Here is a 26,848-nt window from a genome sequence, read left to right on the forward strand (position 1 = left end):
ACATGCTCACTGCCTGCTGACAGCAGAAGTGGTAGCCTGATCCAATCACAATGCTTCCCCATAGGATTGGCTGAGACTGTCAAAGAGGCAGATCAGGGGCAGAGCCAGCATGATTCAAACACAGCCCTGGCCAATCAGCATCTAGAGATGAATTGAATCAATGAATCTCTATGAGGAAAGTTCAGTGTCTGCATGCAGAAGGAGGAGACACTGAATGTTTGGATGGATTTTAGGCAGCCATGACCCAGGAAGGATCTCTAACAGCCATCCGAGGAGTGGCCAGTGAAGTTATCACTAGGCTGTAATGTAAACAATGCATTTTCTCTGAAAAGACAGTGTTTACAGCAAAAAGCCAGAACAAATTCAATAAGCTGTAGTTGTTCTGGTGACTATAGTGTCCCTTTAATAATCTACTTTGTGCCAACAGTTAAAGAATTCTAAAATAGCTCATGTGAGCTGCCAATGCATTTTAGCCAATCACAAACTCCATACGTGAAGTTTGCAAATTAACAAGAAAAAGACGGCAAACTACATTGTTACATTTCTCGTAACAGCCATTAGAATAAAAAAAATTCTAAGATTTTAAATCAGGGCTTGCCATGACGTAATTATTTAGCATGACAAAAAGACGAGAAGACAGCCATGGAGGTGTCAGTAACATTAAAACTATCATGAAGTTAATGTTGTTAAATATTGGAATATTATTTTGGCGGAGCACTTTTTTTTCTTTTTATTAAATTATTTGTACTGTGACTCACTTTTTCCACTGCTGAATTTGTTATAAGCCTTCTATGAAAAATGCATGCTACAAGAGAAACGTGCATTTTTTTTGTAGGCATTCATAAATAGAGACAACTGTTCAATGCAACGCTAAAGGTACGAGTTTAGATAGCAGAACCAAGCGTGGTGCATTATTCTTGTACAAGCAACTTATTTAACAAATTAGTTGATTTTTCCGTTGTTTAAAAAAAAAAAAAAAGGTAAAAAATAAAGAACCTGAGCTGTATATCTGAGATAGTCATTATGCAAAGCAACACTTTCGTGGATTTTGTTTAAAACATAGATAAAAGAAACCATTTTTTCTCTCCTTGGTTTAGAGTTCGTCATGGTACCTAGCAGTAATGTTCAGGAGATATCAATTTCTCAGGTTTCAGTGGCAAGGAACGAACGCCACCGCAGACAGTTTACAGTTTTCAGTCATTTGATATGACGTTGAGGAGCTGGCTGGTAAATCATAAGATATGCTGGAACTTGTGAAGGTCACAAGAGCTTGCGTCGAATCGCAAGATTGCTTCTCTGCATCTTCTGAGTTGATGGATGCTAAGCTTGTGTGTCTAGACTCTCTCCAAAACATGTCTCCACCTTTTAGCTCCCCAATGTCTTCTTTGAAATGAGGATTAAAGAGTATGTATAGGAGAGGATTTAAACATGCAGGTAATGGAATGATCAACAATAGTATGGATTTAATCACTTCCGGGCTAATGAAGGTCAGATTCAGCAAGGAGGAAAAAGACAGAAAAGCTACTGGGCAGTAGAGGATACAATTTGTAAAAAGCAGGAGCGCTATATGCTTTACCATAGAACAGTCCCAAACATTTTCTAATTCCCCCTTTTCTAGCGTGCAGTAGAGTTTAGTGTAAGCTACAGTCATCACAAGAAAGCATAGTGAGTTTAGGAGAACCAAGGCTACCATGAAACCCATAGAAGAGGGATCCCCGAACAGCAGTGGAAAGCAAAGTGGAGAGGTCCCATAGGCGCTCCCGCTCAGCAACGGAGAAAGTGCGATTATGAGGGACAGGATAAAACAGAAGGCAATGGATAGTTTCACGCTTATGAAGGAAGTTTTGGTCTCAAACTTAGTTGTACATTTGACAGAAAATCCACGCTCAAGTGCAGCCACAGTAAGTAGAAGGATGGAGGTTTCTGCTGCAAAAACAGACAAAAAACCTGTAATTTGGCAGCCTATTCCACTCTCCCACCAGGCACCATACTGAGCAAAGTTGCCAAAGGTCAAAGCGTCAATAGTTGCCAGCACACCACTGGAAAGACCCATCAGTGTATTCATAATGGCAATGATGCCAATGAGAAGCTTTATGGACGGGATGTACGACAGAGGTCGAAAGACTGTAGATATCACCAAAGCATTGCAGACAAAGGCTAGTAAAACTATGAGCCAAACTCCAATTCGAATGAGCCAACTTCCAAATAGATAATCACATGGTTTGAATGGTCCTAGTGTGATAAACAGATAAATAAATAGTGTCATTAAATAAAAAAATAGTTATGCATATGTATGTGTTGGTGTTGGTGATCTTATTAAACAGTACATTTTTGGAATAAATTAGATTATCTCTCATGTAATCTTTCAATGCTTTTCTAGCCTTGATTATCTGCACCAATCCTTATTTATATACATCTCAGAATTATTTGAGAATTAATTAAATGTTATTTCTCTACACAGAGACTACATCTGTTAAGTTTCCGTTCAATGATAGATCACATGGATCCATACTGATTATATAGCAGTAATCAATATTTCCATTAAGCTACTAGCCATTGGCAAGTTAAAATTCAGCGCTGCGTAGAAATTCAACACTTGTGAGTGTGCCATTGACACTCCAGCCTTGGAGTGGAGTCTAACTTTTAGGCCTCTCTAGTAGTGTAAGACTTGCAATTGTGAGCCTTGTTATATCGGGTTCACCTTGTATAGCCAAGAATATTTCTTTATTTTTTTTTTCTTATTTAATTTATGTTTAATTATTTCTAATAAGGATATTCAAATGGTCAGGAATTGGCAAGGAATTTCAATTTTTGGTCACATGAACTAAATTTGAAATATATTTTCAATAGATTTTACTACAACTCTTGTCTGGTAATGACAGAGTTATTTTATTGAGTTGGAGTGGTCACAGATGCTTATAAAGGGTTTAAAAAAAATGTGCTATTTTTTTATACTGTACTGACATCTGCTATAACGAGGCAAGACAGATTTTTTTTTTTTGGCTTTTATTTAGTCTGGGAGCTTGCCCTAGTACCGGGCACTGAATCAAACTTTGTATTTCTTTCTAATCAGTTTCTTTGGATATTTGTATGTTATCAGTGCACAGGTGTTCTTACTGGCAGCAAAGTGAGGGTAAGGGAGCAGTTCAACTGCTAGAAATTCTGGGAATTTTATTCTGATTGTATCCCCTTCCTGATCTTACTGATCTTAACATTTTAATCTATACATTTAACCATTTTTTTTGTTTTGATAATCAAAAACACAAACCCATCACATTGTCACTCTTTACCAAATTATGTTGGTTTTAACCTCCCTTGAAAATCAGGTTTATTGTCAAAATGTACAGACTTGCAGCTGTTTGCAATGAGAAAATCAAACAAAAGCAATTGAAAATAGCTCAACATAATGAATGCTTCAAGTGGTTTCCCCAAATTCAACCGAAAATACAACTTATAATGATTTTTCCAGTCTCAAAATTATTAAACCCCTTCATGGCAAGCATCTTTAGTACTTAGTAGAGCACCCTTCTACAGGTATGACCTACTGCAAACTATATGCATAGCAAGATACCAGCTTCTGGCAGTGTTCCTGAGGAATCTTAGCCCATTGCTCATGAGCAACGGCTTCCAGTTCAGTAATATTCTTGGGTTTGCTTGCTGCAACCGCCTTCTTCAAATCCCATTTTCTATGGTGTTCAAATCAGGTGTATGTGATGGCCACTGTAGCATTTTCCAGGACTTCTTCTGCAACTAAGCCTTGGTGGAATTTGACATCATTGTCTTGTTGGAAGGTCCACTGATGCCCAAGCTTCAGCTTCCTCACAGACAGCATGCCATTCTTTCCTGGGATTTCCTGATACTTCAATAAATCCATCTTGCCTTCCACACACCTCAGGTTTCCAGTGCCAGAGGATGCAAAGCAGTCCCAGAGCATCACCAAGCCACCACCATGCTTAACTGTAGGCAGTGTCCTTTTCAGTGTATGCTTCATTCTTCTTCCTCCAGACATACAGCTGATGCATTGTGCTGAAAAGTTCCAGTTTTGTTTCATCGCACCAAGAACAGAATCCTAAAATTTCTGAGGCTTATTTATATGATTTTAATAATATTGGTGCCAATGTTCTTGTGCTTTTGGGTTAGTAGTGGTGTTACTTTTGGAGTTCTGGCATTAAAACCTTCTACGTTTAATACGCGCCTTACTGTGCTCACTGAAACCAAGTCTTGCTGCTTATTACTCAAGGGTTTTTTAAAACTGTCTTCTCAGAAATCTAGGTGCAGCCATTGCTAGCTTCCTTTTTCTGCCCTATACAAGTAGTGTAACCACTGTTTCTTCAACTTTGAACTTCCAAACTATGATTCCAATGGTGTCTCTAGGAACATTCAGTGCCTTCACTATCTTTTTGGATCCTGTTCCTTGTTTGCGAAGGGAGATGATCCCTTTTCTTAACTTTGTGGACCATTATTTTGACCTAGCCATATTTCTAACATGCAGTCAAACTTGACACTCAACAAACCCCTAGCCAGTTCAGGTATTTCATGTGTTCCAGCTCAACCACACCTGCTGCAACTAATGATAAGTTGCATCAGGTGGACTTGAGACAACACCTGCTTTGCATATTTGTGCTGGTGTGAGGGATACTATTCAGGGGATTGAATCATTTTGAGACTGGAGAAGTCATTATAAGTTGCATTTTCAGTTTGGGGAAACCACTTGAAGCATTTATTGTGTTGACCATTTTAATTGCTTTTATTTGATTTGTTCATTGCAAACAACTCAAAGTCTGTACATTTTGACAATAAAATAAAATAGATTTTCAATAAGGGGTTGAATACTTTTGTTTATAACTGTGTATATAAATACACACCCCATATATACTGCAAATCTTATTTTACCTGGTGTTGGAGTGCACTGTACTGTGTGAAGGACTTTGGAATCTTCTTCAAAATCAAGAAGGAACTCTTCAAAATCATCTGAAAGAGAGACATTTTATATGTCAGATTACTTTGTTTAGCATTTTACCCTCACTGATTAAGGCCAAAACATCTAATGACCCATTAAAAAAAATACTCTGACAGGGTTATTCAATATATTGCAAATTTTAAAATGTAATATATTAGGCCACAACAGCCATAGTAGAAAACACAACTCTAATTCAGTCATGTTTCCAGGTAAGCTGCATTAACCCAAAATTGTAAATTCATTGGTTACCTCCTGACATTTGGGAGAATAACCCTGAGAAATTCCTTAACGATTTACCCCTGTCCACACAATTTTACCCTGTAGAATTTGCTATTCATAAGTTCTAGCTCTATCAAAAGGTATTATGTGTAAGCTTACTTATTGTGCTTGTTGCTTAATAAAATTAGCCCCTTTTCGTTTTGTTCCTTCTGCACCTGGCACATATATTGTGTAAAATACACCCTTCTTTCTGTTATCTTAATTTAATAATCGCACACAAACTTGGCAGGTGAAATGGAAAAAACCTCAGTAACAAAGGCATGTCAAAGAATCTTCATTCTCTCCATTTATGTACGAATCACATTGAATTTACAGCACAGTAAGAAATATAACACTATGTACCTTAGTGGTTCAACATCAAAAGGCACAACCACAATTCAGATATTGCAAAGTAATGGGCTAGACACATGTGTATGCACATGACCTATATTTTACTCCATCACAATCTAATGAAATTATCCCTCCGTATTTGTCCACATTGGTACCTTAAGGTCAGTGGAAGTTAACATGTTCAAAAGAATACATTTAGGTAATTAGAATGTAGGCGTCGGAAAAGTACCAACAATACCAGACAGGTGGAGAAATTTGGACGAAGTTGGTTTAGAATATACAAGATGGGGTGGAGGTCAGTCGATGTGAAATATTAACACAGTTGCTATATGGTGCTTGATCAATTAAACACACTCATTCTGGGGTGGTTAATATACCTTACTCTTATCTCCAGAAAGATCGATACAATTTATTTAAATCATCTGCTTTCCTCTTCTTACCTCAACAAAAATCACATAAAACCAGAAAATTATACAGAATTAGTTAGCGCAATTAGTTTTGGTACTTTGCAATAATCACCATATACCAATAGCTCCCTGTCTCTTGACTAAGCAGTCACTTCAGCACTGGAAATGGTTAACACTCCAGTTCATATCCCATACAGTCCACTTCTGTTTGAGCAATTAGATGTTTGATTATCTGTGTCTATTAATATATCTGTCTTATAAACACACAAATAGCAGACAGTCACATACACGTTGTTTTTTTCAAGGAAGATAGGAATGTAGTTTTGTCCTACCTTGAAGGTGCAAAGGCCCCGCATCTTTTTGATAAGCATCGTCTGTGCTGATGTTGTCGTCTTTGTTCCACTGACTCGAGTGTTTCAAGAGATTCTCACAAGCTCCGAAAGCACAACACTGGTACGCGTACGGCATTTCCATGACCCTGTCAATGTCAAAATGCATTCTTTCGTTTGTTTGCCTACGTATTAACTTTAAAATAAAATTCTTGCAACAATGTAAATGACAAATTCGAGTGACTTGTAGTTGGTGGTATCTTTAATAAAATAATTCTTATTCAAACATGAAATATGGATATTTTATTCTTAAGTGTTTCTTAATGAAGCATAAAACCAATTCTATTCTCAGGAACATATAATTTACTTTACTTCTGCACGCACGCTAGTTGGTACTTATGAGAAAACCACAGTTGGTAAAGGATGTATTTTATTTTTTATCCCAAAATGTTTGTTAGATGTTTTTTTCAGTCAATGTAAAGCTACATTTTTTGTGATGATTTGACAGAAATTCAGCCTCCAATAGCATTGTTATTACATTAACAGTAATCATATAATGCCTATATAAGATGTGAAAAATGGTATTCTGATTTCCACGCCATACAGTTTTATTATCAGTGAGGTTTAACCTCCCAACATTTCAAATAGACAAAGAGGGACATTTAAATTTGAAGGGTGCGAGTGAGGGCGAGGCTGTTCTGAGAAACCTTAGGTGACTTACTAATGACAATTTATGCAGCTTAATGTAACTTAGAACAAGAACAATGTATCTTATTTATACAAACTGATTTTTAAACACATTTACTGTAGTCGAAATGCATGTTACTGTTAATAGTATTGCTTGGAGCTCTGTTAGATACTCTGACACATCAACAATATGTAGCTCTTAGAAAAGAGGGATGTTAGGATAGAAAAGAGGGACAAAGGGATTTGAGTCCAAAATAGGGAGCGTCCTCCTTTGACACTTGGGATGTATGATATATTTTCCATTTATTTATATCATGAAATATTACATATGTACATGTAAACAATGTTTTATTAATTCCAGCATTAAGTCTCCACTTCAGAATGTGTGTTTTTAGTTTTTTTTTTAAATTAAATGCATTGTTTTATCTCTTCATCTAATACTAATAATAATTAACATTATGGCAAATTTGATGAACTGATGGTATGAGCGTGTGACGTGATCACATAAATGTTTCAGAATTCCCAGATTAGTAGAAGCTTTATAGAGAATCTCGCTGTCAACTTGTCTATTAAAGATACAGACTGAGCCATTGATAAAGATACATACTGAGCACTTTATCATGTTATTTAAGGGTCCATGTTTATTGAAAGTATTCATTGCTGCATTGAAGCATTACATGCTTAATGGTGCCTTCACCGAACGTGAATTGCAGTAAAGTGATACGTTAATTACAATTATTAGGTCACAATATCTGCATTGGGAAAAATGACCTCTTTCGCTGTTTTTCCAGTTTGGCCATTTTGCCCCTAAATTTGGAGTTTAATTTTAATCTGTAATATTTTTGGAAGAATTCTCCTACATGCCTATATCAGCTTAAATTCAACTCACTGTTTAGTGAATGAAATGCCAGGATTAAATGGACACATGATCCTTCATCTCAATGTAGAGGTTTGGGTGCCGTGTCCCTGCAGTTGTAACCCTGCAATGTAAAAAAAAATGCTGTTTTATAGAAACAGCAATGTTTTCATTGCAGGGCTAAACACACCTCTAGTGGCTGTCATTTTGAAAGCCACTAGAGGTGCTTACCCCGTGAGACTCAGTTCTCAATCAAAAGCTGCTTACAGGGCATTTGATTTGCGCAGCACAGCATTTGCTGCGCATGCACTCTAGCCTCACTTTAGATGACCTCATTCAGGGAGATGGGGCAGCAGCACAGCGGCCATGTAGGTGAGGGCTGAAAGGTAAGTAAATCTTTTTTTTTATTGTAAATTGGGGGGCAGGATAGACAACTATATAGTGACCAGGACACCGTAGCGTTGGGAATATTTGTTTGTATTACTAATACTATAGTGTTCCTTTAATGAAATATGGCTCTGCGTGTTAAAATACAATGCAATCATGTCTTAGAACGATGCTATATACTATGAATCTCAAAAAAACCCAACTCTAAATGATGAAAAGCTAACATGATCCATAAAAATGACGTTATGCTTTAGAACCATTAAACACATTAAAACTTGCTGGCAGTCCATTTTTTTAAAAATAAACAAATGATGATGTAGCCCTTGCGTGTCAAACCTAAAAAATGCCATCGCTCATAGCAAACAGTTCATACACCGATCTGCTTGTTTGAGAAGAGAGTTCACTAAGCGGTTATGCACACATTTTTTTGTCATTTCAATTGTGATTGGGAGATCACCGCATTAAGTCCGCCAGTCCTTGGGAAGTTGAAAATTAATGGATATGTGGAATGCCTTGAGTCTTCTATCATTCTGCTGGGGTTGTGTGTCCGTAGCATTGCAGTTACTGCCTCCCTTTGATTTCTCTTTGACTATGTGACTTTTATTTGCCCTCCTTAATTGCTGTTATTTTATGTAATCTTTTCTTGTAAAGAACTGTAAAAACTCCTACAATTACTGTTTCCACTCTGGTATAAATCTCGTCGCTATCTTTCACATGTTTTCAGCAAGTGGCTGATTTAGTGCATCATTATTTATTTAAGTTTACAAAGGCACAGAAGGAATGTGTCACCAGCATTGCATTCCAAATCTGAATTATGGGTAGAATCAGATAATTGCAGTGAGTGAAGGCAGGAAACAATTATTCTGTTTTAACAAGCACTCCTTCTTCAGCTTGAGTGGTGGTTTCTCTTAATTTTTTGCCATTATTTAACACTATAAGTGCCAGCGCATATGCCAACACCCTGAAAATCCAAGTATTGGGTCCCACATTTACGTCACGGAGGAATGGAAGAACCGGAAAAATGTTTTAATATTACTTGGTGCATCCTGTTCACTGGCAACATTGGAAACAGCAAAAATATCCAGTTGGGATTTTTTAGTAAAAATGTTCAATTACCTCGGCATTGTTCTATATATGGCCTTGATTTAATATTTTTGGATGAACTTTTTTTTTTAAATGATTTAATATTTTGAATAAACTTTTAAAATAGTTTTTTTTTAAATATTAAAATATAAAAAAAGATAGATCGTACATAAACAAATATATCATAAATCAAATGTTTTTTCAAATTATTAAATCATGTTGAAGTTAATCCAAAATGAGTAAATCATTTAAAAAGCGTACCAAAAACGATTAAATTGATGCCATAAATTTAGTGAACAGCGTCAGTGTTGGTGCAGTTAAGGTTTTGGGGGTTTAAACTTTAAAATGTATTTATTTTTGCTAATATCACCTAGACCCCATACATACTTGCAACATGCAATTCCATATATTTCTCAGGACATGGCAGGATATCAGTAAAAAAAAAGCTATAATATCCAATCAGTTAATTAGAACAGGTCCATTTAACATTCCACTTGTTTTCTGGTGATGTCTAACAAATAACACACACACACACACACACACACACACACGCACACACACCAAGTCGCTGTAACTCGAATCCCATGGTGGGAAGCGTTTGTTTCCTGTATAATGTGTTCACCTGAGTTTTGGAAAGTGCTCTGATGGGATCAGTCCTTGAAGTTCAGGGTTTCCGGTCAGTTTCAGGTGAGTTAAGCCATTCAGCCCCATTACAGGAAATGAGGTTAACTGGTTGGAAGAAAGATCCCTATGGAGAAAGAACCAAACACTCTGTTAATAGCAATACATATAGAAATATATTTAGATACAGAGGAAGACAATATCTGTCAGTCCAGACACCGTGTAGTACAAACCACATCGCATTCAATCCGCAATTGGCTTGGCACTATGGGAGTTATTGCCAGCTGTAATCGGACTGGCAGTGTTTACTGTTTCTGGGTGATACATTGGTGATACAGTGTTTCTGAACAATACAATGATTGCGTGTCTAAGAATTAAATGAAATGATGCACATTATTGCAATTATATCAATATTTGATAACATCGTGTAGGTGGGATCTTTCTTCACTGTTCTCTCTGTCTCTCTCTGCTCTAAAAAATTCAGATGCATTAAAGGGACACTATAGTCACCAGAACAACTACAGCTTATTGTAGAATCACTCCCTTCAGGCTTTTTTGCTGTAAACAATGTCTTTTCAGAGAAAAGACAGCATTTACATTGCCCCCTAGGGACACCTCCAGTGGTCACTCCTCAGATGGCCACTGGAGATGCTCACTGGGGCAGCACTGCCTTTCAGCGACTCCATGCTGAATTTTCCTCATAGAGATGCATTGATTCAATGCATCTCTATGAGAAGGTGCTGATTGGCCAAGCCAGTGTTTGGCCCTGCCCCATCCCGCCTCCTGGCTGATTTCAGCCAATCTACCGTAATCCTTTCCCTATCGTAAATTCTGATGACATCACCAATGAGGTGGACCAGGGGAACGGCCAGCGGACTTGCGCAGTGCTGGAAATAAGGTAAGTTTTAACCCCTTCTAAGCGTGCTTAGAGAGGGGGCGGCTACCCACCTAAATGGTGGTTTTAACTCTATAGGGTCAGGAACACATGATTGTGGGTCAGGAACACATGATTGTGTTCCTGACCCTATAGAACTCCTTTAAGGTAAAACACCATGTTGAAGCACTGATTATCTACCAGATCCGCAAGAGAGATCTATGCCAGTCGTGCAAAAATCTAAATAAGGGAGCATCTAAACACTCTCAGGTTTATTAACTAAAGTGGGATTTGTTCAGACTTCAAAGTGAATTTCAAATTTTACATCAAAATAGCAGAACTAGAAGCATAAATGACTTGGAGATTTTTTTCCCCAAATCGGCCTTAGATTTGAATTTCCCAACAATTCTCACTTTAGTAAACAACCCGGCCTGTTTCTCCCCGCAGCCCTGAAAACCATCCATGTACATTGTCCCTCCTCCCATGTTGTTATACAGCTTCCCTGACTTATTTTTGTTTCAAATATAAGAATATATATCTGGTCATTTCTCAAAAAACCTAAAAACAAATATGTGCAGAATCCTAGAGATTATAAAGTAAAAATGATTGATAAATCAAAAATACATTTTTATTAATTGCTGGAGTTTAGTCACTAATCACTATCACGTGCTTAATTCCTTCCTGATGTAATAATTTGGCCACAATATTGCTGAAGTGATGTGTGAAGAGTTTGTCCTATTTTTTAAATTTTAGGAAAGTGATTATTTTAATGAAAAATCTGCACATTTATAAATACACCTTGCTTCAGCTTCCTGATTGTTGACAACCAAATCTAATTGTTCCTCGTAGTAAACTCAAGAGTCAGACAAACCTTGCAAAGATGTATCAGTGAGATTTATCATTTACAAGTCTGTGATTGGACAGCCACATAGATTCTAGGCTGGGGGAAAGGGGAGGGCCTGCCTTAGCTGCAGGTAAAAGATCTGCAGCTATTGAAAGCTAAGATCACATATACCACCACTCAAAAAATAAAATAAAAAAATAATATATATATATATATATATATACATATACATATAAGCAAAATAAGTTCCATGCATATATTATTTTAGTGTGTGTATACAAAATTATTTATTTATTTGTTTATTTATAATATATGAATAAAGGAATTAGATTTTGTATAAGCAGTCAATTGGAATCAGGCCCGGACTGGCCATCGGGCATACCGGGCAAATGCCCGGTGGGCCGCGATAGCCGTGGGGCCGAGGCCGGCAGGGGAGATCACAGGATCTCCCCTGCCAGCCCCTGCAGGGCCAGCGCTACCCGAGCGCCGGCCCTGCTGTGTGTCTCCATGGGCCGGTGGGGAGATCAAAGATCTCCCTCACCGGCCCACAGGCATTAAGATGCGGCCGCCGGCAGGGGAGGAAGGGAGGCAGGAGAGAGGACCGGCGGAGCTCTGTCCAGCAGCTCCGCCGGGTCCTCTCGCGAGGTCTGAGCGTTGCCGCGGTTACCGGTTACCGCGGCAACGCTCAGATCTCGCGAGAGTGAACTCTAGCCGGCAGGTTAGAGTTCACTCTCACCACTGGACCACCAGGGAAGGATTGCAGCACCCTCCATGGCAGCATGGCACCCCACCCACAAGCAGAATGGATCCCCCCTCCCAGGATAATTATTAATAAAAAATATATATATTGAAATTTAAATAAAAAATCACACTAACAGCCCCCTCACACACACACACACACACACATCACCCCCAGACACACACAGCACCCAAACACACACAGCACCCAGACACACACAGCACCCCCAGACACACATCACCCCCAGACACACATCACACACAGCACCCCCAGACACACACAGCACCCCCAGACACACACAGCACCCCCAGACACACACAGCACCCCCAGACACACACAGCACCCCAGACACACACGGCACCCCCAGACACACACAGCACCCAGACACACACAGCACCACCAGACACACACAGCACCCTGACACACACAGCACCCTGACACACACAGCACCCTGACACACACAGCACCCAGACACACACAGCACCCCCAGACACACACAGCACCCCAGACACACACAGCACCCAGACACACACAGCACCCAGACACACAGCACCACCAGACACACAGCACCCTGACACACACAGCACCCTGACACACACAGCACCCCCAGACACACACAGCGCCCCCAGACACACACAGCGCCCCCAGACACACACAGTGCCCCCAGACACACACAGCGCCCCGAGACACACACAGCACCCAAACACTCACAGCGCCCCCAGACACACACAGCACCCCCAGACACACACAGCACCCAGACACACACAGCACCCCCAGACACACACAGCACCCCCAGACACACATCACACACAGCACCCCCAGACACACACAGCACCCCCAGACACACACATCACCCAAACACTCACAGCGCACCCAGACACACAGCGCACCCAGACACACACAGCGCCCCCAGACACACACAGCGCCCCGAGACACACACAGCACCCAAACACTCACAGCGCCCCCAGACACACACAGCACCCCCAGACACACACAGCACCCAGACACACACAGCACCCAGACACACACAGCACCCACACACACACAGCACCCCCAGACACACACAGCACCCCCAGACACACATCACACACAGCACCCCCAGACACACACAGCACCCCCAGACACACACAGCACCCAAACACTCACAGCGCACCCAGACACACACAGCACCCTCACTCACACACAGCACCCTCAGACAGACAGCACCCTCGCTCACACACACACATATATATATATATATATACATATATATATATATATATATATATATATAAAAAATATATAAAATAACCCTCAGTGAGTTAACAGACAAAGGAAATTAGAAACCTAGAATGTGACGGCAGATAAAAACACCCTCACACACAGCACCCCTCTTACACACACACACACTGCGCCCGTAAAACACACACAATACGTCCAAACATATATATATATATATATATATATACACACACACACACACACACACTACAGCACCCCTCACACTGCACCACTACACACATTACGCTCCAGATACACGCTAGATCCCTTACCCTATATGCACCCTTAATCCTCTATACACACACACACACACACAATCTCCTATACACACTAGATCTCCTACACACCCTCTCTACAACCCCTACACACACTACGTCACCTATACACACACACTACAGCCCGTAGGCACACACTCGCTACATCCCCTATAACACTATGCCCCCTATACACACACTCTCAACAGCCCCTAGCCACACATATTACATCACAATCACAAATTAAATTGACCTATTTACACAATACCACACCACACTCTACACACACGCAATCCCACAAGCAGGCTCCAAACACATGCACCATACACTTTCCTGGCCCTTTTGTCCTCTGGTATCCCACTTGTGGAGACACCAGAGACAATTTGAAAGCAAACACAGCGCAAGCATGTTATTAAATTTGCTTGCGCTGCGCAGAACAAATACAGGGCCTTTTTCTAATGCCAGACCTCTTCAGCGGGGCTCTGCGCATTGAACCAACTTGCTCACTTTGAGAGGGGGCGTGCTTGTCATTAGTGATGACAAAACACACCCTCTCTGGCCCCGCCCCCTTCTTAGGGGGCCGCTCTGATTGAAAAATGCCCGGGCCTAATTTTGTTCCCAGTCCGGCCCTGATTGGAATGTATCAAAATTGCTGCCTTTGCATTCAATATTTTCCAGTTTAGACAATGGGACGATGGACCCCCCCCCCCAGCAAAGCCCCTTTATGGGACAGAGAATGATAGCTTCTGGTTTGTCCAGAACTTAAAGGGACAAAGTGCAAAGGACAGGTAGTTAATAATACTCATTATATTTTTTATTGTTTTTGACATCCTATTCTGATACATCCCATTGTAGAATGACTTCATTAATAATTTAGGATTTAATGTCCTTTTAAAGAAAACATGGCTGCAGGAAATGGAAGCCAATGTTTAAATGAAAGCTAATTTCAAACGGAACGTCTACTGAAAAATATTTTGCTTTAGGGGAACAATGATTAAGTAATGCAGTGCATGCATCAACGACATACGTCTTAACAGAAGAGGTAGAGAAAAATCTAGCAAATTACTTTTAAAATGTTTGGAATAAACATTTGGTCATTCTGAGAATGATGGCCAGTTCTAGCTTTCAAATGAATCAATTAAATGAAACCTACTTCAAAGAGCATTTTGAAGCAATCATAAAAGGCTTATGTCAGATTCCATACCTTGGAAAAAAAACATCTAAAAATTGTGTAATATAAATTAGGAAAAAAAGGATTTCTCTTGGTCTACCCGATGGCGTTGCCCTGTGTAACACTAGCCCTTTCTTTAAAAAAAATATAGGCAGTTAACAAAAAAAATGTGGTTATGTAACAATATCGTATAAAGTTTACATACATTACATACATATTTTAGAAATCTACAAAATGGTCCTATACAGGGGAAAACAGTACCTTAGCTGTTAGTAAGCGGGAGGACAAACAAACAGATTTGATGGGTAAATTGGTCTATAACTGTAACTCTTTGCCAAAAATATGCGTGTGTATGCAAAATACAAACATCTTATCCTAACTGTGAAGAACATATAGTCTTTGATTTAAGGTAAAATATGGTAAAAAAAAGTGATGGAAAACAAGATACAGTCAATCGAATGAGTGAGAATGTTAAAATAAACACTCAGACACATATAAACAGTATATTTAAAAATGTAACCACAAAATCAAATCGGTTGAAAATATAATAGTCATAGCTGGATGTTATGTACAGTTTGTGTTTTTAACATGTGATTTAAAGGACAACGACATTGAATTTTTTTTAACAATTCAGTAAACATATACTCTAATTTTCCCAGCATGTTTTCTTTGTAGGTATGTGAAAAAACAGCTTGCAAAAGCTGCAGAACTGGGACACCAGGGAACTAAGGTCTCGATTTAATAAGTTTCAAATGATTCAATACCGCTAGAAAGCTTTCCAAGGGATTTCTCTACACAACGTACAATTTGAATTTTTAACTCGCTTTAATATTTTTATAATTAATAGTTCCGGCCGCGCTTAATTCAATTTCTTTTATTGCTATGATTGCTCGTGAATTAATATGAGCAGTGGACAACACAGTGAAAGCATTTACATGAGAAAGGTGATAAAGTATTTTTAAGGCAGCAATGACCCAGCAGAACATAATATACAATACGGTTAGAATACTCACAGTCTGATAAGGGACGGCAAAGAGGAAAATGAATTAGGCTGAATGACGGTAATTTTATTCCAGGACAGATCTCTGTGAACAAAAAAAATCAAATAAATCAAAGGTTTTATTAAAATGAAGTGATTGTGGGATTTGTGTGTGCGTTCATTTACACAATGTATCAAGCATTTTACAAAATCTCAAGTAAAAAAAAACGCAATCATTATCCCATTTCTTTAGAATTACAGTACTGCAGCGGCTCTGGTTGTTGGTAGCTAGAGTTAAAAAGAGAACACACTTCCCTAGCAAATTACAGTTGTTGATGTGAAAAATTACTTTTTCAGGGAAAAGTAAAAAATGTCAGCGTTTTACTGAGATGAATTTTAGACAATATGTTTCTATGGAAACTCTGTGGGAGGCAGCCACAATTTTGGGTTTTGTTTATATTACAAATGCTGTCTGATGTTAGGGATGATGTTTCATGTTCATCAGACTATTCAACAACAAAACAACACCATCCTCCCCGACAAAATACCATTAAAAAGCCTGGGAATAAAATGGAATGTTCATTTAAAGGTACACGCTGTTATACCTCCTTCTAGGATGAGAGCTACCTGAATATGATACCTATGGTTTCACTAACCAACTTACAGTTAAGATACACAATTGTACATCAGTCACTGATGCATACAGCTATGTTAAGTAACCAGCAGATGTATGTCTGTCAGTGGAAAGCTTTCTGTATCTTTCCCTTTAACACTGTGAAGGCTGGATTGGGCTTCTAACTTTTGTTAGTAACAGAAAAAAAGTAGTCACTTAAAGGGACACTATAGGCACCCAGACCATTTCATCTCATTGAAGTGGTCTGGGTGCAGTGACCCTGTCCACTTAACCCAGCAATGTAAAACATAGCAGTTTTAGAGAAACTCCAAATGTTTACATAGCAGGGTTAAATCTGCCTCAAGTGGCTATATTCTGACAGCCACTAGCGACACTTTCAGCAGTTTCACAGAGTTTGACTCTGTGACGCGACACTGGTTTTCTTCACGCTTTGCATTAGGACATCCAGCTTGTTGGAGAGCACTGAATCAACTCTGTATTCCTAACACTATTAGTGTTCCTTTAAATGGCTGTTGGTAAAGTCAAAGACTGAGCTATTTCTATGCTATAATGTAACTGTTAATGAATGTTAATTAGCGGCTGCTGTAAGGTCTAACAAGGAGATTGATAGAAGTTGATAAACGCAAAGATTTGAGCAGTGAGACTTCAGGGGCATGATCTATACACCAAAGCTGCAACATTAAGATAAAGTGGTTTTGGTGACTACAGTGTCCCTTTAAGCTGACAAAGCCAAACTGTAATTATACATGATTTGTGGAATTGTTTTTCCAAATAAGCTATTTTCGCATTAGTTTTGAAACATGGATTTAAATTCATTATAATTTGCTGAATAAACACTTGCAGTGATAGGCGATTCCTTTTTGTCGTGACAAAATTATGGCATATCATTTCTCCTGAAGGGGTTAATGAGTAAACACATAGTCAACTTGACTAGAAGATCGCAGGTGGAGTGTGCATCTTTTATTTTGTCCTGGTGGAATTGCTATACAAATTATACCAATATTGCTCTACCAATTAGTTTGAAACTATGTCTTTTTTTTTTTTTATCCCCTTAACCAACTTCTGAAATAAAAGGGAATCATGACGGAATATTTCCATCATGTGTCCTTAAGTGGTTAAAGTAAGCAGCATAAGGCATTGCTAAGTTATTTCTGTGTAGACATTAAAAAAAAGATCGACAGAACCCAGTTGGATTTTTGTAGATGCAATGATATCCAGACGTATGACATTAATAATACTTAATGCTGCTTTTTACCGACAAGCAAGGAAATGAGCCCTATGAAGGAGTACACATAGTAAGTGTAAGTTCGCTGTGCTGGTTTCCGATCCACATGTTTGCAATATTTAATTATAGTTATTAAGAGGGAACAGTAAGTTGGGAATCAAACAAGTGGTGATTTGTGGAGTACTCACAAGGAACGCAGAACGAGCAACTGTTGAAAGGTGGCAGATCTAATTTCATATACTTCGTTATGACGTAGATCTCTGAAACAAAAGATTATTTTAAAAGTGGATTTTCAAAAAAAAAGTGTGAAATTCCATGGGATTTAGAGAACATAAAAATACTTTCATCGTTCTTAAACCAGAAAGTGTATGCTATGTAATCCTGCCCCATCAACCGGCAAGAATATTCAAGCTTACTTTTCTAAAGTGACATGGTATAAAACGCTTAAGTAGTCTTAAGTGGGTGACGAATAACTTAATAGTAGAGCGATACCTACATTTTCTGGAGTCGCTGGCACCCCGTAAAGCTTGGCAAATCCTTAATGTGATTGTATGACAAATCTCTGAAATAGGAAAAGACACAAATTGATGATATATGTATAATTTACAAAGAGGAGAATTTTAAAAAAGGGACATTATTATGATGGATGGATAGATGAGATGAAGGGGGACGCATTATACTTTTTGGAAATGACAACTACATTCTAGTTTATATTACCCAGGACAATAAAGCAACGATAACAAACTGTCTTCTCAAGTCAGACTGAACAAATTGTGGTTTATTCTGTACGAAACACACAACTGAAGCGAATTGAAAACAAAATTGCAAAATGAAGGCAAATACACTTTAGCCAAAAATTTTAAATGTGGTTTTCAATTCCCCACAGGTCGACCCTTTATGATGAATGATGTTCCAGAACAGAACTAGGGTATGCAGATCCATAATTATTAGTCATTATTAGCCATTTATCAGGCATTTCAATGAGGTTATTAAGGTATCTGGAGACCCTGGGTAACATCTTAACTTAAGGGGTTAAATAATTTGTGACTGGTTTAACCCCAAGTGGTCTTGATGGCTCCCGTCCTTTTAATGGAAACATCTGGGTTAATTGGCAATGGAGATGCTCAGTGCAGCTGGTTTGCTTTTGCGAGATATATTTACTAACTTACATCTGAGACATACACTGAACATAAAAGGACTGCATTGATACATCTGAGACATGAGTCTTATTATAGGGGCTGTAACCACAGGTGATCACAGGTAGGTGTCTTTGACAATGGACACTTTTGGAGTTCACATAGAGCATGAAAACAGAACTTATCCAACGAGATTCAAGGATATTGAAGGACATCATGTTTTATGACACTCAGCATCATAGCACAGAATATACTGCTGTGATCTAGTGTACTTAGAGGTTTTGGGTACAGTGGTGTCACCCCAAACTCTTGTAGGCATTTGAAACAAAGTAGACTGTAGGTCTGATCATATGATGGAAGTTGCATTCCTCAACATCTTTATAGCACTGACATCCTAGTCATAGACACTCTAACCAGCCAACTCTAATATTACCCTTAGGAGTCCCTGTAATCTGAACTTAAATCTAAAACTATCTTAACCAAAACCTTAACCACAGTGACATAATTTAAAATGTAATTAATATTTAAACAAGACATAACAAAAAATAATGTGAATGATAAATGGTGATAGTACATCTCTGGCTAATGTTCCATATTTTCTGGCTTCAACATTCTTTCAGTTTGTTTCTTTATTTAGAATATGGAAGTTAACTGAAACCCCTCGTGTTTTGTGCAGTTAAAGGAATTAATGAAGAAAAAACGTGAAATGGTTATAAATAATATTTTCTCAAACGTTAAACAAGAACATTGTGTGTTGTATTTGAAGAACGTTTTACAGCTTTCATATTGGTAATAAAACAATAAATTGTATCAGCACAAACTTGCAGAACGCCAAGTACAGCAACACCACATGCATTCCTAATGATCTAATGCTCGCCGCCATAAATTAGCTTTTTAGCCTTTCAAAGAAAAGCAAACCATAGCTTGTGGTGCGGCTTTTAACACTGAGAGCCTATGCTGCAGTCATGCATGTCTAATTTTTATCAAATGTCACCAGCGCTTTACAGTACATGCTTGTACTCATTTACCCTTTCATTTGACTATCCAGATCATTGGGGTGAGTCCAATTTGGACTATGTCTGGGATAATTAAGGAGACACTATAAATTTTGCTTTATTCGTGGAGTCAACATGTTATGTTTACAATAAGCCATTAAGGTTTTTTTTTCCCTTCTTAGGAATTGTCTATTTGAGAGACAGGAATATCTGTACAGTGGCTGCCACTTATTGCTCCAGCAGCGAGATACAATACATTTCAATTAAATTGGAACAGCAGAATTCTATTATTTTAATACTACAATTTCATTGATATTAAGCATTACTCCCGCAGGAGCGGTGAGACGGACACTCGTTTTGTTGATTGCTACTCTCAACCATGACTATTTTTTTTTTTTTAAATATTTAAATTTCTATTGTTTTTCAAAATACAATACATAAAGAAAAGGGTAAAGTAATATACTCATCTTGCACTGCATTAATCATTCGCACATACATATATGTATATTTATATGTATACGTACACACATACACATATATGCACATACATATACACATATGTATTTATATAAGGATAAAAAAGTCCAACATAAGTATGATTCACGATGAGTATAAAAAACAAAAAACAATAAAAATTTTAAAGAATGGACAAAAAGGGAAATTAAAAGAAAACAAAAAAACGAAATATACTTAAAACACCATAACTCTTTATTCTATATCAGTTGTTCTTTAATGCTACTTCAATGTGGCTTTTCTTAAAAAAAAGAAAAAAAAAAAAGGCAAATGATGACACTGGCCTCTATTGATCAGCTGACATCAAGACGGGGTGAAAACATAGCTGAAATACATTTTCTCATCATTGCTGGACTTTGAAATTACACCACTGGTTTAAACATTGAAAATCGCCTATAATTTGTTTTCTTCCGATGATGGGTTTCCTTTAAAATGTATTATATCGTTTTAGCATATGATATCTCAATCTAGATAAAGTCAAGGCACAGCCAGGGCACACATTGCAAATGAGGAGAAGAAACAGCAACATTGTATTATTTCACTATGCTGACTGCAAGGAGCAAAGAACAAAACTTAGATCAATTTTGACAGAGAGTTAAGATGGAGGCGCCCAGTTGAAAGACAATGGTTTGAATATTTAGATTTAATGTTTATTTTTCACAAATCACCAATAAATATTTGTTAAATATAGGGGCTAAAGAAATACACTAATAAAAAACACAGAAAAAGTCAGTTCCAATTTAAGAAAAAAGCGTTTATGATCAGGTTCATTATGTACGAAAAAACAACTTTATTTATGCTATGATTTAGTTGCCTCTTTTCTGTTGAAAATATAAATATAAAGAACGTATTCTGCATTGAATTGACTTGCTACAAATACAACCACTGATAATCTATAATCATCAAATTATTTGTTCTATTATCTGTTTTGGTTTTAGTGGACACATCAAACCTATAACTGAAGTGAACGTTGGGATATTTCCGGTGGATTTACAAGGTAAATTAATTTATTCTCATCAATTGAAGAGTATAGTACACCTGGCAACAGACAGCATATGGCTGTTTCAACTATTTAGGGGAACCATGCCAAAATCAGTTGCAGAGTCCATGAAAGGGGTTTGTGAATATCGTAGAGTAGCAGTTTAAACATTTTTTGTATTTTTTGCAGATTACATTTCTGAACGTGGAAGCTAATTTGTTTACAGCAGACCACCCTCATCCATGACATTTCAATGTTAGGGGTTTATTCACTTAATAATGGACTTTAGTGAATTATAAACAAAACTGCATAATTTCTCTAACAAATCCAAGCTGTGAATGCAGACATCGTGGCTAATTTTACCAAATCGCTTTTTAGTTCACCACAATTTAGTGTTGAGTGAATAACTCCTAAAGTGCTTAAACCAAGATTTTCAAACCTAGCCCCATAGAAGTTAATCAACTACAAAACCCCAAATTCCTTGAATGCACAAGGGATAATTTTTTATGCCACTAGTCGATATATCTGAAGATAATAACTGCATGCAAACCACTTGACAAATGGCACGATAATTTTGAACAACCTAGAAATGCCGAGATTAATAAAAGTAAACAAAAACCTGTTAAAAAATTAGAATTAAAAGGTTGTCCGCTTATACATAGTGGTACCTGATAATATACTATTATGGTATTTATTTTAACAGATGTGATATTTCGACAGCTCTCCTACTTTTACATAAAATACATTGATTTATTATAACAGTTTATTAAATTCAAAACAGGTTTGAATGAATTGGTCTCACAAAAATTATTTCTTGAAGGATGGATTTAATGTTCTCTGGCATGCTGACCAAGTGTTTCCAACACTGTAAATATTACAGAACCACAAAAGTCAAAAGATTCTAATGGAACTTTTCTAAAAGTTTTATGTTTTAGCCAACTGTACTTTGAAGTACTTCCACACCCTAATGCTTAGTCAACCCTTAGGTGTGCGATCGCACATGACTCCGAAGCCTCTTTGCCGTTTTAGAGTTAAAGGCCGCAGTTTTTAATTTATAGAAGTGTGGAGCCGAGTTAAAGAAACACAACCCGTGCCCTGTGTGGATGTCAGGGCCTCAATTCTAGTGTTTGATGTTCCATGCATATTGGGTGACAGAAGATTCCAGATTCCTCTATGGTCTGCAGCTGGGAAGCTTTGTCCCAAGTGAATTTTAATTGCCGCATGTGAATAGCAGCTACACCATTGCATGATGTACAGAAAGAAAATTTTATGGTGTGCAGAAAACACAGTAACAGTCAATGATTTTCATACACAAAGGGCTCTAAGCACTCAATATGTCTCCAGTAAATGAGCAACTCAGTGTTCTGTGTCTTTTGTTACTAATTTTGTTCCTTTTAATTGCTGGGAAGAAAGAACAAACTATGGCCTTTCATGGCTGCTCTCAATATTTCTTGGCCCATTCAATTCCTTTGAACCATATCTTAACAAGCACAGACAGATTCATAAAAAAAAAAAAAGGATTTCCCAGAATCCCTAAGTCTGCTAGGGCAATGAACGTATATAGCAGAATTTAGGATTTAATGATTGGTGCATATTCCAGGAGACATACTAGCGTCGAATTCCACGCTTACAGCACAGAGATAATCTGTGATGAAATCCGATTCTCTTGCTCTGTACTAAAATTACGTGCCAATACCAAACCAAAAATCCATCAAAAGGAGTGTCAGATGATGTCAAGCAGACCTAATATTGAATCAGATTGTTTACTGAGCTATCACCTAATACTTTTAGATGGCAGGCACCTATTCTTTAGACTGTAAGCTCTTTAAACAAGTCCACTCTTTTATTGTTCCAATGTGTCTAAACTTTTAATATCACAGAAAACACATTGCAATTGTGTTTTTTCCTGTTTCTTTTTGTAAAAATCATAAATAAATTCAAAGTGGTTTAAGGATAAATAAGAATGGGACAATGATCATGACTGTTCCGATACAAAGAAATGATGACAATGTGTAGTACTCATAGTGTACCTGGTGTCTGCTTCATGTTTTTCACATTGACAATTAATGGTCCCCATTTCAATATACTCATAGTTCAATGTGCAATGGTCCATTATCATATAATAAAATGTAATATTTTATTGGTTTCTATTTTCAGACTTTACACTGGGAATAATTTTGAACAAGAAATTCATGTATTTTTGTCATGTTGTTTAATAACGCTTTAAACTCTCTGGGACAGGGAATTAATTTTAGAAACGTTTCTATGCCTAGTGGACATTGTGTTCTAACGTTACGCTGTAGTTTTGATTGGAGTACATGATGTAAATCTGCAATAGCAATAGGCTTTTACAAGACCTTAGATCTTACAAAACCTTAGACGTTACGCTGTAGTTTTGTTTGGAGTACATTTTGTAAATCTGCAATAGCAGTAGGATTTTACAAGACCTTAGATCTGCACTAGAGAAGTCCAGATGAAACTTACAGTACTTGCAGGCTTGGCAGTTGGTAGCAGACTACTTCAGGGAGATGAACAAGCTGCGATCCCGTAAGAGTCCTGTGAAACGCAAAGTACATATGTCTTTAAGTTTGTGGTGAATTTATTTATGAAGAACGAGTAATAGAAGTCATTTTTGTTTTTAGATTTCCTTGAATGCCCATGAATGTAATCAACGGAAGGTCAGTTTTGTTAAGAATTAGACCTGTGCACTCGGTTTCAAACTAACTGCGATTTGTGCAAATTTTGGGCAATTGATAAGTCGTCCAAATGTTATAACCCAACGCAAAACAAACTAAATACACGATAGAAGAACAGGTTTGTTTGAGTTCTGTCCGTGGTGCCAAAAAAGATTAGTGCTAAAAAAGATGATTGATGACAAGGTTACAGCCACTAAATATTGACTTTATTCCCAGATCAAGTGAAAGGTGACGAATAAATGTAAAAAGCAGAGGTGCAGCTAAAAATAAATGTATGTTAGTATATTTCTATATAATATATTTGATGAATACATAAATATACATTTTTTATTTTTACTACCCCGTCTCATTTTCCCTCTACTGGATACCTCTTCTTACTTAATCTGTGTACCAAGTAATGCGAAAAATGCACCTATTAGTGTACAGGGAAAATATGTAATTAATATTTATGTTTTACAGTACACTGAATGGCCCATTTTAGCTCTATTTTGGTTCGTTTGAATAATTTTTTCCCAAAATGATTGCATGGATAAAATGGTCTGAAACCAAAATGTCACGTGGACGAATACCAAATGTATCGAAACATAATTTTGTTGTTGGGCGAACCAAATGTTTCCACCCTTCACAAGTCTATTAGAAATAAAATAAAATTATGGAGAATACTCTTATTGAAGACTTACAGGCTTTCAAGACTTGTAGTTCCTGTTAGATCGGGAAATTCTGTAATCTGGGAAGCTCCATTTAGTATTCTAAATGCAAAAATATACATTATTAATGGCGTATTATTTCTGTTGTGATGTATTGTACTAATTCTACATCATACCTTATTTTAAAAATCATGTGATGAAAAAGAAACATACATGCATATACACAGGATTTTTACATGCATTAAGTAGTGTAGCCCCTCGTGTGAGTCTATGTATATATTTAGTTCCTGATTGCTTGTTTAAACTTGTGTGTGTTCACCATCAGGTATTTATCACCAAGCTTTATCTTAATTCATCTGTTATCTACACACGGACATCCTGGTTAATTGTGAAGCCTGTTACAGCCATTTGTCATCCTTCCAGTTACAGAGAAATGGTAAAAGTAACACATATTTTAAAATTCTGAACAAATATTGCATTTCAAAATAAGAAACTCACAGTGTCTTGAGTTCAGGCAAATGCTGGAACGACGATCTTCCAACCAGCTGAATTGGATTATCATAAAAATGACTAGAAAAAAAAAATACAAAATGAAAGAATAAATTATTAATGATGCAACGAACCTATTATTTAGCTATGTATAGATGTCTTTATACGATTGTGCATACACTAAACACACTGGATCTTTGTACAACAAAAATAATATTACCCAGGGTTATTTACTAAATCACAAACTTAACGTCAAAATAGTTGAACTTGAAATGAAGTCGGAGAATTTTCCATGATAAATTAGTTTGGTCTCCTATCATATCAAATTTACTATTCCTCTAGTGACATATAGGGGGAAATACAAGGGAGATAAAGGGGCTCATATTATCCCCATCTCAGAAGAGACGTGCTTGCTTCACCTCTCAGTTTTGTGTGATTACGTAAATATATAACTTTACAAATGCATGAAGAACCATAATATAAATATAGACATAAAATAGATATTTGTCTGCTACTGAGAAACAAGGGCCCACCGATGTAGAAAGGGATGTGCAATGTGTGTGATGTGGAGGCAAAAGTGCTGGAAGTGTGGATGAAAGAGGTGCATTGGGTCAGGGAAGTGTGTTACATAAACAAAAGGAAGCCTTAATTCTATTGTTTATGAAATAGCATTAAATAGCGTACACGTGTGTTGTAATATTTGGATAGATGTAACGTAAAGTCAGTTCCCACTCCTTCATGGCTTGACGTTTGGCTATTTTGCAGATGCATTTACCTTGTTAAACATCTTCACTTGTCTGTTTTTGACACTTTAAATGAATTAACATTTTGTTCCATTTTTGGTTTGCAATGAATGTAATTGAACACAATGTGTAACACATGTATAATATCTCCATTGGGGAATGTGCAGTTAGGACAGGGTGCATGGAATGTTGGCGTTTGATAGCTCTCTAGTGATGGAATGCATTAGAGCCAATGTGGGAAGTTCCGTGCCCACTTTCAAGGAAGGGATAACGCAGATCATGATATGTTAGATCTTCTTTGCTCCTTTCAAGCCCTCTGTGTGCTCACTGCTCTTACTGTACTTTTAGTAAAGGTCTGTTTTTGTATCTTTGCATTCCTATAACACATTCTTGGCACTGGACTTAGCTCCATATCTAGCTCGACACCGTCTATTCATTCCTATTAGTATGCTGTTCTAATTCACACACTTTACTTAAGTTGTAAACAAGGCTGTCACTGGTACTGAGTCCAGTCTACACCTCACTTTTCTAAATTTTTTATTTAATTGTAATTAGCAGCAGAGACTTCCTCATTTGTACTGACTCATACTGTTAAATCAAAATATAGTAGAGAATTTCTGAGCAGTGATATAGTAGATTTTTATTCCCTAGAGAAAACGCAACAATCTTTACTAATCTGTGAGAGATTATGGCAAGAAATATGTTTCAGAATATGAAAATATCGGAGGAGC

At 37.5% G+C, this 26,848-nt stretch overlaps 1 protein-coding gene across 1 annotated transcript in view; it reads right to left on the reverse strand.

The window, feature by feature from the left end:
• Positions 1-975: 975 nt before the first annotated feature.
• The window catches only part of LGR5 (leucine rich repeat containing G protein-coupled receptor 5), a 145,289-nt gene continuing 119,416 nt past the window's right edge, over positions 976-26,848 (reverse strand). Inside the window, exons 9-18 of the mRNA XM_063447004.1 lie at positions 25,384-25,455; positions 24,919-24,987; positions 24,027-24,098; positions 18,416-18,481; positions 18,108-18,179; positions 16,095-16,166; positions 9,941-10,066; positions 6,309-6,454; positions 4,894-4,971; positions 976-2,232 (exon numbers count right to left, since the gene is read on the reverse strand). Coding sequence (XP_063303074.1) covers positions 1,151-2,232; positions 4,894-4,971; positions 6,309-6,454; positions 9,941-10,066; positions 16,095-16,166; positions 18,108-18,179; positions 18,416-18,481; positions 24,027-24,098; positions 24,919-24,987; positions 25,384-25,455 — 1,855 coding nt within the window. The 3' untranslated portion in view covers positions 976-1,150. The remainder of the gene's footprint in view (positions 2,233-4,893; positions 4,972-6,308; positions 6,455-9,940; positions 10,067-16,094; positions 16,167-18,107; positions 18,180-18,415; positions 18,482-24,026; positions 24,099-24,918; positions 24,988-25,383; positions 25,456-26,848) is intronic.

The sequence above is a fragment of the Pelobates fuscus genome, chromosome 3 (genome assembly GCF_036172605.1).
Source record: "Pelobates fuscus isolate aPelFus1 chromosome 3, aPelFus1.pri, whole genome shotgun sequence".
NCBI lineage: Eukaryota > Metazoa > Chordata > Amphibia > Anura > Pelobatidae > Pelobates > Pelobates fuscus.